Source organism: Cryptotermes secundus, unplaced genomic scaffold (genome assembly GCF_002891405.2).
Source record: "Cryptotermes secundus unplaced genomic scaffold, Csec_1.0 scaffold2444, whole genome shotgun sequence".
NCBI lineage: Eukaryota > Metazoa > Arthropoda > Insecta > Blattodea > Kalotermitidae > Cryptotermes > Cryptotermes secundus.
In genome coordinates, this window is record NW_019723340.1 from 546809 (window position 1) to 561748 (window position 14940).

General features: G+C 38.3%; 1 protein-coding gene across 3 annotated transcripts in view; it reads right to left on the reverse strand.

The window, feature by feature from the left end:
* LOC111861883 (catenin delta-2) overlaps positions 1 to 14940 on the reverse strand; it is a 113901-nt gene that overhangs the window by 69728 nt on the left and 29233 nt on the right. For all 3 annotated transcript variants that reach the window (XM_023846823.2, XM_023846827.2, XM_023846828.2), the window contains exons 5-8: positions 9579 to 9704; positions 7836 to 7895; positions 6124 to 6333; positions 3301 to 3520 (exon numbers count right to left, since the gene is read on the reverse strand). In XM_023846823.2, the coding sequence (XP_023702591.2) occupies positions 3301 to 3520; positions 6124 to 6333; positions 7836 to 7895; positions 9579 to 9704 (616 nt within the window). The remainder of the gene's footprint in view (positions 1 to 3300; positions 3521 to 6123; positions 6334 to 7835; positions 7896 to 9578; positions 9705 to 14940) is intronic.

A 14940-nucleotide genomic window follows, 5' to 3' on the forward strand; every position in this document is an offset into this window, starting at 1 on the left:
AAACAGGAAGGGTTTACAAGGATGTGGTTAGACTTGAAAGGATTCTGACGATGGGTATACTGTACTTCTTTTGGCTTATTTTGGACTTCACCCATCGTCTGGTATGTAAAAGACAAAGGATGTGGTTGTTGCTTTATACAGGTACTATCGCAGCCACTGTCTCAAGGGAATGGAAATCATGAAAACCCGAAGATAATCACCCAAATACGAGTCTAGAGCATTACCCCTAGAAATCGTGAATGTGCAAAGACATCCTTACTGTCAAACACACACATTAAGTATTGAAAGAGTTGAAGTAATTAACATTTATAAGAAAACTAGCTGTACCCGGCCACGCGTTGCTGTGGCAGATCGAGTGAATTCAAAAATTTTGTTGGATAATTAACCGCTTCATCTGCTTCCACAACAGTGTCGACGGACTTGTATGTGACTGCCTCGCAGTGAATGTTAGACTGAATGATACTGTTAAGTTCGTAGACGTCTTTGTTCTTGGCCGCAAGAATAGCACATTCACTCAGCCAATCGTGATTCTTATAATTGGTTTGAATATTGGGAAATGCTTTTTCAACCAATTCTTCTTTTGACGTCACTAAATTGCAGAAGTTATGAGGCAATGAAATTCGTCCTGAGGTCAGTTCAACCGGCACCTTTCCATTCCCAATTTCCAGCAATTGATGTGAGAATATCTCAGCTGATCGATCGTTTTGCAGCTGGACATGCATATTTGTAGTTAATTTTAACGTCTTTATGTGTCGCCACAAAGTAGAGTATTTCAGGCAAGCATTTATTTCGTCCACTGGTGTCGATCGAGGAATTACAGGTAATGTTTGCCTGAAATCTCCTGCAAGCAATATTAATGCGTTCCCAAATGGTCTGATGTTTCCACGCAAATCTTGCAATGATCGATGAAGAGCCTCGAGCGATTTTTTTGGCGCCATTGTGCATTCATCCCAAACGATAAGTTTGCATTTCTGCAATACCCTTCCCATGCCTGATCCTTTGGAAATGTTGCATGTGGGAGTTTCAATGAATTGCATGTTCAATGGCAATTTCAAAGCGAAATGAGCAGTTCTTCCACCAGTTGCAATGTCGCAGCTATTCCGGACGACGCAAGAGCTAAGGCTATATCATTTTGGGATCGAATTGCTGCCAGAATCAATCTAATTAGGAACGTTTTATCAGTTCCTCCCGGCGCATCTAAGAAGAAGAATTCTGCAACCCCGTTATTGACAGTTTGCATTATTTGATCGTAAATGCCTTTTTGCTCAAGCGTTAGCTTAGGAATATTTGATTGCACATACAACAAAAGATCACCCGTGTTGTAATTTTGTTCACGACGCAATTCTACATTGAATGAAGCAGCAGCAGATCGATTTGCTGATGGCATTCCCAATTGATTGAGAACTTTGTTCATGATTTCTAAGCACAAATCTTCAATCCTTATCACCTTTCTTTGCAGATTTCTGCTGTGAAATCCATGTTCATATTGGAATTTTCCTTGCGTATTCGACAGAAAATATCTTCAGCCATGTGTGATTTATATTTCTCCCATAACTCTGTTGGAGATGAAGGAGAGCAGGCGGTCAATATGATTGCAAACAATGCACGAATTTGATGTGGATGTGACGTGTTGCACGCGTCAGTAATGCATGTAGCGTGTCTGGGTATGTCACGCTACAAATAACTTTATGCTGTATTAATTATAGCGAATCATTACTGTAATTCACTTGCACACTTTACAATTATCGCCACTTGCAGTATTAGAGTTACTGGTTACACAGTCTCTCGGCCAATACTTCTGTATCTCTTGGCGTCTAGGTTCCAACCTTCTTCAGTGGCAGCTATTCGAAGACTGACTGGGCGAATGAATTCAACCCCCTTTTATACCCTCGGCCGCTGCTATGCAAATGAGCCTTTGTCATAACCGCGAAAACGCTGCTTTGTTGATTCCACGATTCCTACGCAGCGACCCATTGTTACTGTGTTGTCTCTGTGGGAACGCTTCATGTATTCATCGTAACCGTGGAGATTCGATACAGTATTGCTATTGTTACTTCCTACGCAACGGTCTGTTCTAGCGTTTCCATAGGGGTGACTCTTCTGAATTCCAAATTCCAATTCTGTTTTTCAAAAGAAGCATGTTTTTACCTGTCACATGTGTGACATCTATATAATAGGTATATAAAAACACGCGCGCATTCGGATGCAATGTTGTGTCAAAATTTCGAAGCAATCGGTGAAGAACTTTCGGAGATTTAAGATCCTGAACACACAAACATTTACATTTTTTATTTATATAGATAGTGTAACACCTGTTAAGAGACTCCAATGATTAGTCTTATCATTCATTAAGTAAGCTTTTATAGTATTAACTTCCCTTGCTTTCCCCACATTCTTTTTCAGTCCTACCTGTTCCTGAATGATTCATCAAGGTCAACAATTAACATCATCTACCATGAATAACATGAACAAATAGTACATAATTAACCATCCCCTTTATATACAGTATACTACATTTCACAAATCCACATCAAAATATTGTGACGTGTTGAGCGATGGATGACCCCCCTCCCGCCAGCCGTGACGCACCGAGCAGAGCCGAAGTTAGCCAAGTCTCAGCATACTGGTCGCTATGCATTGCCAGTCAACAGAGGTGACATAACACGAGACGCCGCAGTTCCTAAGTAACAGTAAACAACTCCCAACAGTGTTGCTAAGCTATCGGCTATCACGGCGGCAGACAGCAGTGGTTCCGAGAGACGACGGTAATAAGAGTGGTAGCTATTACGTGGCTGTTTTCTGTGTTGTCCGGAACAGGGCTAAGTAAGGAGCAGCGAAGACTATTCAAGACAGTTCTCAATCTAGCCAGCGTAGAGTTCCAAGCAAGCCTATGAGCCAGTGTGTGATCAACAGTTCTCAAGTTCTCGAGTTACGAGTTAAGAGTCAGTCAGGCAGTCAACCAGCATTTGCAGTGTAGTATTTGTGATACTGCAGATAGCAGTAATTGTGGATCTGTAAATTGTGTGATTGTAAGAGCGAATGTGAAATAAAATTCGCTATATCAAGCACGGCATGAAGTTATCTGTCGCATTATACACCCAACAGGTGACAATATTATCAATATTCACAGAGCAGACATGATACACTGAAACAAAAGACTGCTTGCTCATTTATGACCTATTACATAACTTATATTCAAATAATGTGTTAACACTTGATAGTTCACTGTTATGGTAACCCAGCACTGCATAATGACAATGATAAATCATATGCATGCAGAGAAAGAGAGAGAATATGTACCTCAAAGCTCCACATGCATTTCGATAGACATCTGGACTTTCATGACTTAGTAACATCACCAGAGGGGGAATTCCGCCCAGGGATCTAGTCTTCTGTTTGTTGGGATCATCCATGTAACACAAGTGTTGCAAGTATGCTGCAGCATTTGCTTTTATTACATTATTTGGATTATCCAGAAAGCCAATAACTTCTGTGAGATTTGGGTCACGCCACCGCATTCCTAAAACATACAAGCTCCTTAGTCAATAAAAGTGAATTCATAAATTCTCCCATACAACAACGTTAAATGAACAAAATAACTCTGATTTGGAAAAACAGATTAAAGTTAATGCAGAGTCTTTGGGCAAACATTCTTTACAACAATTTCCAAAAAATTCAAATCTGTCATTCTTTGTCCAGTACTGAAGTGCACAGCATGAATTAATGACGTGGGCCATTATGTGACCTTCAATGATCTACTGTGCTTCCCCTTTTAAGTGCACAGTATCGTTATGCATAAAAGTGCTTCCAAATATCAACATCTCACACAAACAGAACTACCATAACTTGTAAGAATCTGAATATGTACGTCACGTACATTGTGTCGCAAGCCATAATTGGTCAAATGAATACAAACACAGAGGAAACATATAAAGATATAAAGAAAATGGAATTATAATTTAAATATCATATACTACGATTTTTTGACACCACATAAGAAAATTCTGACTAGTAATTTTGTTTTAATGATTTCTGATCATTTCAGTATGTCAGATAAGTTTCTGAAGACTTTTTTAATTATTACCCAAGTTACATCATGTACGAAACAATCAATGCAAAGATACTGCACATACTTTCTCATACACACTTGACAGATCAACACCCTGTATTATCCTGAAATAAATATTTCAGGAAAGTTATATATTTCAAATATAAATGATCTTATAGTCCTTGATAACAGCTCGTACTACCCTTAGACAGCAGAATGTTGTTTTACTGTAAATATGAACCACATAGTTTTATTTAAGACTGTCAGTATCATAAATTTACAACATTTAATTAGAATCACCTGAGCCATTCCTCAGAAAATACCATGGATTCATTCCCTCTATAACAATTAAAATTTAATAAGAACTGGTCAAACCATCCCCTAGTGTGTGTGCAGTTATCTGATGACACACATATGCAGTTTTACTGTGGAAGATGGCCTTCAAAAATCATTGAAATTTACTCAGAACTGTCAGAGCTACTTTCAAGGAAACCAACATTTTGTTCTTGGGGACATATATGAAGGGCCCTTATTTTTGGAGCTGGAACATTAATGAGACAAACACTACATCGAAAATGCATAGAACCTAACTGTTCAGGCACTAACAAGATACACATACATATAGACGAATGGAACTCCAAGAAACTATTTTTTGTTTTCAGGGGATCCGAAAATGTGTGAATCCACTGAAATACTGAGATCAACTGTTTCCACAGACATAATACTTTTTTTATACTACATATAATAACAAATAAAAGAACAAACCTAAATTGTTCTGGTTAATGAAAGATAATCCGAAATAGATCTACTGCCATATTGTAGTATGGCATACAATGGAAAAGGGGTGTTACTTGACACATAATACCTTCTTGAACCAAAACTGCATTTTCAGGGAGTGAATTAGTTTCTGTTATAACATGTAATAATTTCAGTACTCAAGAGATTACGCAGTGAATTGGATTTTCACACATTTACCAGATGTCACACGAATCTCTCAGTTTCTATGTCATTTAAATTGACAGAGATAACAGTAACTGTTTCCAAGAAAAATCTGCATTATTTGGCATCTTAAAATAGTTCTGTTATTCCAGATATAACAGTAAGTTATGCAAATGAAGCTCAGTATGAATTAAAACTAAAATAACTTCACAGTGCATGACTTTCCTTTACAGGTTAATAGTTATTTAGCCAGTGGTGAAACTCCCTACTTTTAATGCATCCAAAGGTACACTAACATTTCATAAAAAGTTAACACTGAACCATATTCTAAGCCAGCTCAGTCCAGTTCTCACTTTTCACAAAATATTTACATCATATTCATGTTGCTAACAGTCTGTTAAGTCCCTCAGGTAGCCTCTTCTCTTAAGGCTTCCTAACCAAAATTTTGTATGAGCTGACAAATTCTTTTTTTGTCAAACATTTCTTTAATTTAAGTGCTCTGACACATACTTATTTCCTTATTTATTTTAAAGAAATAATAATTTTTAATATTAATATGAAGTCCACAAAAATACAGTTCTGACAATGAGTATTACTGTTTTTAAATTCCATACCATAAGTTCAGAATTTGTGGATCTCCTTGCAAGTGCTGGAACACACATTAACTAACACCAAATAAACGTCAGAATGCTGAAATTAAAAGTATCTGAAAGATGGGTGTCACATTTGTTCTAATGAACCAAATGAATATTACATAACATTGATCTTGTGTTTTTGCAGATACACTTTGACAGTGTTTGTTTCCCTGATGCACAGAATAATAATGTACTCAAAGCACATATGATTAACAAATGGTGGAAACTGTGGTGGCAGTGGCACTAGTCAGTTATATGAACCAGACTGACTCTGGCACTGTTAGAGTCAGCCCTATGAAATCAGAGCCAATAACTTGTTTGTTACATACGTAAGAATGCATAATGGCAAAAAACTGGAAAGTTAATTAAACAATTTAACAACACTGCAACTGTATCCAGACTGATAATTAAAAGACTGGGGCAGGGAAGACATAAGAATATTTGTGATGCAAAACAATGATGAATACAAAGCCAAAATCAGACCCAAAAATTAAAACCAACCCCTTTGTTCATCATCAACTGAAGGAGAAGGAATGGAAGGATGCATCGAAAGATGTTTACGCAGTTCCTCCTCATCCTCAAAGATAGCTCTTGGAGGTGGACCATTTTCTTCATATGTTCGGGGGTCTGCACCATTGCTACCATACGCAGCCGGAACAGTGCCATATGAAGAAGGGGGAGCATACCCATACATTAGTTTGGGGTCCTCTCCTACAATCAAGAAACAAAGCAAATAAAGCATGCAAAGGCATACTGTTATCTACATAATGTGACAATTAAGTTCCTGAACTGACGCTAATACAGCAATACTACTAACAACATCTATCGCGGAAGACCAGGACTAGTTAGAGAGAATGTTTATTTCTATGACGTGAAAGTTTCAACTTGTTGGTTGATGCATATGAGGATTACAATTGTTTTGGTGAAGTTAATTTTTTTGTTGTGTTGAAGGTTTCAAAATGGAACGAAGAGCATTACAAAAAAAAAACCCTACTGAAACGTTTCAAATGTTGAAAAGTGCATACAGTGAAGAATATTTATCGAGAACAAGTGTGTCTGAATGGCATAAAAGGTTCACAGAAGGGCGAGAGTAGTTACAAGACGATGAACATACAGGACATCCATCAAACTTCCAGAACAGAAGAATCAACAGAAGTCATTCAAAAGTGTTTGGCCGAAGATCGAACTCTAGTGTTCAGATGTTACAAGAAATGATCGGGATCGATGGAGAGATGGTATGTAAGATATAGTCGCAGATTACAAAAAGAATAGTGTGTGCTCGTTTTGTTCGTCATTTGTTACCGCCGGATCAAAAACATCGTCTGTTGAATTTGTTGGAATGATTGATGACAATAGAAATGTTTTAAAAAGGATTGTAACGGGTGATGAAAGTTGGTGTATCATGAACGATCCAGAAACAAGACATCACAGTGCAACTTGGTTGAGTCCAAAGAAACCGAAACCTCAGAAAGTGAGAATGCAAAAATCGCGAGTCAAAACAATGTTGACTGCATTTTTTTATGCTAAAGATATCATTCATCATGAATTTATGCGGGGAAAACAGACTATAAATGGTAAATTTTATGAAGATGTGATTAAGAGACTGATCGGTCAAGTCCATCGCAGTAGGCCAGAGTTTCAGGAAAGTGGCTCCTGGTACCTTCTGCACAACGCACTGGCACATTCTTCAGGCGTTGTCTCCAAGTTTTTGGCGAAATGAGGGATCCCCATGTTATCCCATCCACCTTACTCCCCTGACTGAGCATGGGATGCCTTCTTTCCCCTAAATTAAAAACTGCGATGAAAGGGATAAGATTCGAGGCTGTTTCAACCATCCAACAGACTGTGTCGAGAGAACTGGAGATTATACAGGAAGAAGCATTTTCTCGAGCATTCCATTCATTGTATGAGCATTGTAAACATTGTACAAAAGCGGGTGGGGATGATACTGAGTGATGATATTAGTAAATATTTTTTATCTTTGTTGTGTAGACCATTGTAGCCTCAGTTCTTGAACTTAATTTCCACACTGTGTATGTATCCACCTAAGCACTGTTCTCAACATTCAACTATATAACAGAAGCAGGACTATACTGACTAGTAAATATGCCATGCAAAATTGGTGTAGCACTTCTACCTCCAATAATCAACTAAACTAAACTTATAAATCAAAAGGTCTGCACAAATTCACAACCACAGAATAAATAACTTACCATGTGACAGTTGTGAAGGTTCCCCTGAGTCATCTATGCTCCAGGGATGTGTAACTTGATCTATTAAAATTGCAAAATAAACAACCATCAGTACATCAATCACGTAATATAGTGTAACTGTAACAGACATCAAAAAGACAATATGCAAGACACTCAGATTTCAATACAAAAGAAAGAAATAATATATATTTTCTTTTGTTAAAAAATATGGAAAAGAGAAAATACAGTAACATCCTGTAATTCTGGTATAAAATTGTAATTGGCTACAATATACTTTACTTTCCCTTTCATGCTCCTTATTATTAATACACCAATTTTATGAACACTTGCCCATACAGCATGATATAAAAACATTTGGGGTCATGTCCTGGTATGTTGGAAATGTGTGGGAGACATACATTTTCCACATGTAGACTACAATCAAATAGAGTGCACTACAATACCAACGTTGTACCCCTCCCCCTCCACGAACTCACTGTGGAACTAGACTCTCTACAAAAGTACATAACAGTATGTTTTGAAGGTCTTGCCATAACTACTGCATTCAACCTTAAAGATATCTAAGCAAAGAGATTCCCAATGCACTAAGGCCTCAATAATCAGCGAAATGACCCAGGTTCCTGGCATATGAGTGTCCATTACAAAATATCCATTCTGGAGCAGAAGGTGTGAAAAAGAACACCTGTGATTTCTAATTAGAATTTCATGATCATGATTTGTTGTTGTAATTTCAAGTATTTGCAATGTATAAATAAATGAACCACTGAGAATTTGGGGCCGCTCTGACTGTACTTCCTGCGCCGGCTGCAGGACAGCATATAGGTCCCACTATAGAAGCGCCATCTCAGTCGGCATACAAGCAGGACCGCCGAAAGCAACTACTGCTTCTACGAGGGCTCTACCGCACAGCCACAGCTGTAGTAACCTCCAGTGTACTTTTCAAGTGATCTGTATTATTAGTGTTAATAAAACTGTATACTGTCAAACACTGTGACACCGTTCTTTAAGATTCTTTCAAAACATGTAACCCACCTAGACATGTTTCAACGTTGTACAATTTTACAGAGAAACTACAAACAAAATACTGTACTAATCATCATTTGACTATTTTTCACTCATCATTATACCACAGCAATTTAACAATATCAGTCATTTTTGTTTCTGAAATTTTGGCATGAACAAGGAGCATAAATTCTGTATGCTGAAGATTACAAGTAACTTTTCAAAACAATCGTGAGAATTAGCAAAGAATACTACTCTCACCCTTTATAGAAGTCATTTTAAGTTGTGCCTCATATTTGTCCCCATACAACCTCTCAATACATACGGAAATGCGCAAATGGGTGCATACACAGCTCTGCTTGCTGCCTGCTTGAAATTGGTCTCATCCTAGACTATATGGCATTATATCCCAGAAGCCAGAATCGTTTCTCAAAACTGAGTATATTTCTCTTGTCAGGACTTGAAAAATAAAGTGTAAATTTGGAAGAAATGTAAAGTCAATTGAAATTTAACGTTGTTCCTATGGGCTTTACACCAGGACCAATGAAAAATTACATAAAGTTAAGAAAAACCTAACGTCTGAATATGAAAAATCAACGTTTCGCCATACAATGTAAATGAAGCAGAATCAAATACTGAATGCATTAAGGATATAAACATTTATAGATCATTAATAAATCTGTCCCTGAGTCATAAAAACAAAGCTGCCACAATTTACCAAAATGAAAATAATTTACTTACCATACCGATCAACAGGACCTCCTGGCGATGGTGTTATCCTGTAATGATCCTGGCGTGGAGGAATTAGTGTCGAATCCAATTCATCATATCCAGACTGAGGGAAGGGTGCGTTTTTTCGAAGGTAATCTATAAATAATTTAGTAACACCAATGATTCTTTAAAATTATGATTTGGAATTAAACACATTTGTTTCATGGTAGAGTTCAATCACTTAGTACAATATAATTGTGCTGCCATATTCATGATCTTAACATTTGTGTACACTTAAAAGTAAAATGAATGGAAAGACGATATACATATTTTATTATACATAGCTGACCTAACTATATTATCTTGGAAATGAAATCAACTGTTGATTGGTAGACCACCGCTGATTGCTGAAACAAAACACAAAAATCTGTCTAAGCAGTAATGTTGGCTTTTACAAAATCAATATGTTGCATTTGGGTCCCTAGCAAATGCCATTATTTTTCTGAGGATACACCTTCTGAACTTTTATCTAGTCTCCATAATGTATAGAAAAAATATACAAAATTATGATTTTTACCTGTTGCTCTACTCATATGTGGATGTGAAATATGATCTGTCGCCATGATGGTGTCTCATGGTATGGGTGGGACATGAGGGTGGGTTGCAAACCACATACAAAGTTACAGTTAGTATGTGGAAGGAAATAGACCACTTTGGAGACCAAGGCATTGATAGGAATGTGGCAATAACATAAATCTTCAAGAAACATGGTGTGAGGAAGTGGACCAAGATTCATCTGGTTTAGTGTGTGCTTCAGTGTCAGACTCTTGTGAACAAGGTAATAAATCTTTGAATTCCATAAAATTGAGTAAATTTCTTGAATATCTATGCAAATATAGGCCACTGTAGGTCGCGGAGCAAGGGCCGAGGAGGCGTACCCCTCATACCTATGCAAGTATTAAAGTCTTACGAAGGACTCTGTTGCAGGGAGTTCCTTTTATCATCCAACACTTTAAAATTTGTATAACTTCTTTGTTTCAGGACAAGTGTATGAAACTTCCACATGCTAGGGCAATTTGTTGGTGTTGGCAATGCTGAACAAACAAGCTGGTATCATACAGGATGGAGCTTAAGTGTTTGTTATTCAAAGCTTTTAATCTTCTGGTGGCTGTCATGTTGCTACTGACGTATCATACAGAGTTTTCTGTTCATTTTGCACAATTGAAAAACACTATCTACAAGAATGTTGGACAATTTTAAGAAACACGAAGTTTGTAATTAACGTGCAGAAGGTGGCCGCGCCATAGCTCAAGCGGTTAGTCGCTGGCTTCACACCGCGGCGGCCCGGGTTCGGTCAAGTGGGATTTGTGGTGGACAAAGTGGCGCTGGGGCAGGTTTTCTCCGAGTACTTCGGTTTCCCCTGCCAATCTTCATTCCACCAATTGCTCCACAACCGCCCTTACCTATCATCTGGGGCTGGTACAATAGGCCAGAAGTGGCCGCAGTACAAAGGACTTAGTCCCAACCCACTAGCAATAAAAAAAGTGCGAAAGGACGAAAGCGTAGCGCAATTCTGTTACACAGTTCAGCGTTGCCACTGGCAACAAACACATTTCCCAAGTATGCAGAATGATATATGTGAACGTTTCACACAACTGCTTTCAATTAGACGTTATGGACCAGATGATAAAAGAAAACACTTGTCATACTATACGACTGTTGACCTTCACGAAAAACTCACACAATATCAGTGCTACCGAACATGTTGGTATTCATGAACTGCTCGGTTATAATCTCAGCCAGAACACCGCCTATCCCGTTTTTTGCGATTTTCCTAAGTTCCTCCAAAAATGCCGACGGCGCCACACTTCGGTTTCATTCCAAATCCTTCCAAATCCTTCCAAATACATCACTGGCTTTCCATCCTACCACACAATGCTTCAGCCTCGATACTGAATGTGTCGTCAAATCATTCCTAAAACAAAACAAAAAAAAAAGCTACTCGCTTAATTTGAACGAGCAGAGAACGTAAGTCGGACTGCCAATTCTAACAGTACTGTCCTGTTTACAGACATAATTAATTATACAGATGGTAAACTGACATAATTACAGCTTGGACGCATACCAAGATAAAATTCAATAATACGAATTCAAACTGCTTCCACCCCTCTTTCTATTCCTGTCAGTTCTGTGATTTAAATCGCGGAAACATCCGTCCCGCCCATACTATGAACTCCAGGAGACACTGTAAAGCCAAGCACTTGAATTGGAGATGCATGAGAAAATACCAGGAAGCTGCGATGAAAGACAAATCCAAAATGTCAAAGAACTTTACACATGCTACTACGCTTCAGCCAAGACATCGGTTGGAGTTCCACCGTGACTCTCTTACTCACTCACGCATGCACACACGTGCATATAATTTACATGAATACTAAGGCAAATATATCACAATGTCTGAACAATGCAATTCAAAGTAGGGTGTACAATTTAACATCTAGAAAGCAGTGTCACCTCGGTAGAATTCGAATAACTTTCTGACACATGAAAACCGTTTACCGTTTAATAAATTATACAATAAAATCGTAGTTATATTCGTACACTTTTGCGATAACTGCCTTTTGAATACGTAAACGAAACTGAGGACTAGGTTAGCTATTTGGAAATGTACCAGGGGTGCTAGTATAACATTCAGCGGCCGAAAAAAATGAATCTAACACAATTAACCGTTTGTGAACAAATTACTCTGGGTATCTGAGTACCTCTGAAGAACCCACCGTTGCTTAGTTGAATGTACACACTTGATTTCGGCATTCAGACGACTTCTGCAAGTCAAATCGAGATATTCCGCATTCAGCATTTCGTGTCTTGCTGCGCTCCTGCTACCACCATTACTCGCAACTGACACTCCAAACTTCATCTCTTCACTCAATGACTTCGTTTCGGGCTATAAATATACCCAAGGCTGCTACCGATGCACACCGCTCGTCTACTGGTTCGTTCCTCGTTCCAAGTATGCAATATCCTACTTCTGAAGACCGACTTTTGAAACAAGTACAGAATAGTACGAAATATATCTCACCAGTTAGAGTGCTATTATTTCTAACACTGTTAAGTGTCAGCGTGCCGAAAACTTCGCTACACCGGGCGATATCCAATGTTCAGAAAGGATGGCGGTTAGGGGAGTCCGGTAATAATACACAGCTTCCTATCAGCAATGGAGACTAAGGTAAGTAACTCCAAATGAGCGTCACCTAACCATGGCGATGTACCTACTTCAGCCATTACTTCATCCTTTTCGATTCTGTCCCTGCCTGTGTTGTGGATAGCCATAAGCATCTACTTTTAATCTAGTTAGATTAAGGTCACGAAATATAATGTATCGCCTCAGATACAAAGTGAATCGTTTGCACTATATATAATTCTATTATTTAAATTCTAAATACTGAATTCAGTATAATCGACTGAAAAAAATCGTATCTCGGATAAAACGTCATGTTGATGAATACCATTTACAACTACAGTACGTTTCTAAAGTAATGTTCATCTTCATAATCAAGATATATGAGGCCTGGAGAGCTTGATCGGTACTGCAACGGGTTACGGGATGGACGGCCGGGGTTCGATTCCAGGCAGGGGCAAGCGAATCTTCTGTACTCCACAGCGTCCAAACCGGCTCTGGGGCCCACCCGGCCACCTATACGATTGGTACTTGGGGTTTTCTTCCCGACGGTAAAGCGACGGGGGCGTGAAGCTGACTACTCAACTCCAACTTGTGTTCATGTCAAGAATGGTGGAGCTACATCTCCATTCTACATTCTTCATGGCTTACTGCTTAAGTAATAAAGCACAAAGAAAACTGCCTCATTTTAAAAATAAAGATATAACTTAATGCTAACAATGGTCTAGTTGAGTCCTGGCAATGTTTCTTTTAGTCATTCACTCACTCATGGAACTGAGCGCTTCTTCAGAAGCGGCCAATTGTGCAGCTTCTCGAGAACTTTCCAGCATTTTATGGAACCCAAAGGTTTATTACAGCGTTCATAACAGCCCTCCACTGGTCTCTATCCTGAGTCAGATCTATCCAGTCCATACCATCCCATCCTATCTAAGGTCCATTTTAATACTGTCCACTCACCTACGCCTTGGTCTTCCTAGTGGTCTCTTTTTTTTTCTGGCTTTCCCAACAATATCCTATATGCATTCCTCTTCTCACCCATTCATGCTACATGCCCTGCCCATCTCATCCTCCTTTACTTAATCATTCTAATTACACTTGGAGAAGAGTACAAGTTATGAAGCTCCTAAACATGTAGTTTTCTCCAACCTTCTGTCACTTCAGCCCTCTTCCAAGCCAAATACAGTGAAACCTAGCTTAACGAGCATACCGTATTTAAGCATGTATAGGCCGCACATTTTTTGCCAAAAATTCAAGAGGAAAACTGAGGTGCGGCTTATATTCGAAATCACACTTCATTTAAAAAAAATTATATTCATAATTAGTGATACAGTAATTAGTAATACTCCTGAAATAATATTCCAAGAAAATTATTTTTTCTATAATTTCTGTCTGAAAATTGTGCTGCGGCCTATACACGCACGCGGCCTATACATGCGTAAATACGGTAATTTGTTCCGGAATCTTATTCGTAATGCGAAACACTCGTTAAGCGAAACAATTTTTCCCATATAAATTAATGTAAAATACGATAATGCGTTCCATGACGAAAAAAATGCTCAAAAAAATTTATGTATAACGTTTATTGTACTAGTGAAATTAAATCCAGGACTGCCATGGCAAAAGCTGCATTTAGCAAGAAGAAGAATCTTTTTACCAGCAAATTGGACTTAAATTTGAGGAAGAAACTAGTGAAATGCTACATTTGGAGCATAGCTCTGTATGGGGCTGAAACATGGACACTTAGGGCAGTAGATCAGAAACATCTGGAAAGTTTCGAAATGTGNGATCGCATTAAGTGGAGGAACAGTTTTGGAAGAGACTGTGGACCTGTCGTCTGACAGATTACTGATGATGATGTTTATTCAAAGAAAATTGTATATACATTGTTAAGAAGCGTGAATAATCTTCATCTTTTCTTCTATGCGGAATGAACCAACCTGGAATGCGAATTCGATTTGCAGAAAAAAAAAATCGAAATAATTAGTTTATTATTTATGATACATATCTAATTCTTTTTTACTAGAAAGCTGTCTAGAGACATTTGTTTCTGCCGACGCTTCAAAATTTGGTGAAAATTTGGATGCCGGTTCTTCTCTTAAACTTCTCGAACCACCCACGGTTTCCCTTGAATGCTGCTTCTTCGGCCGTTGATGATCCTGGCGTCTTCTTAACGAGGTTGGTGAAAATCACTTTCGCCTTGTCACAAATGAT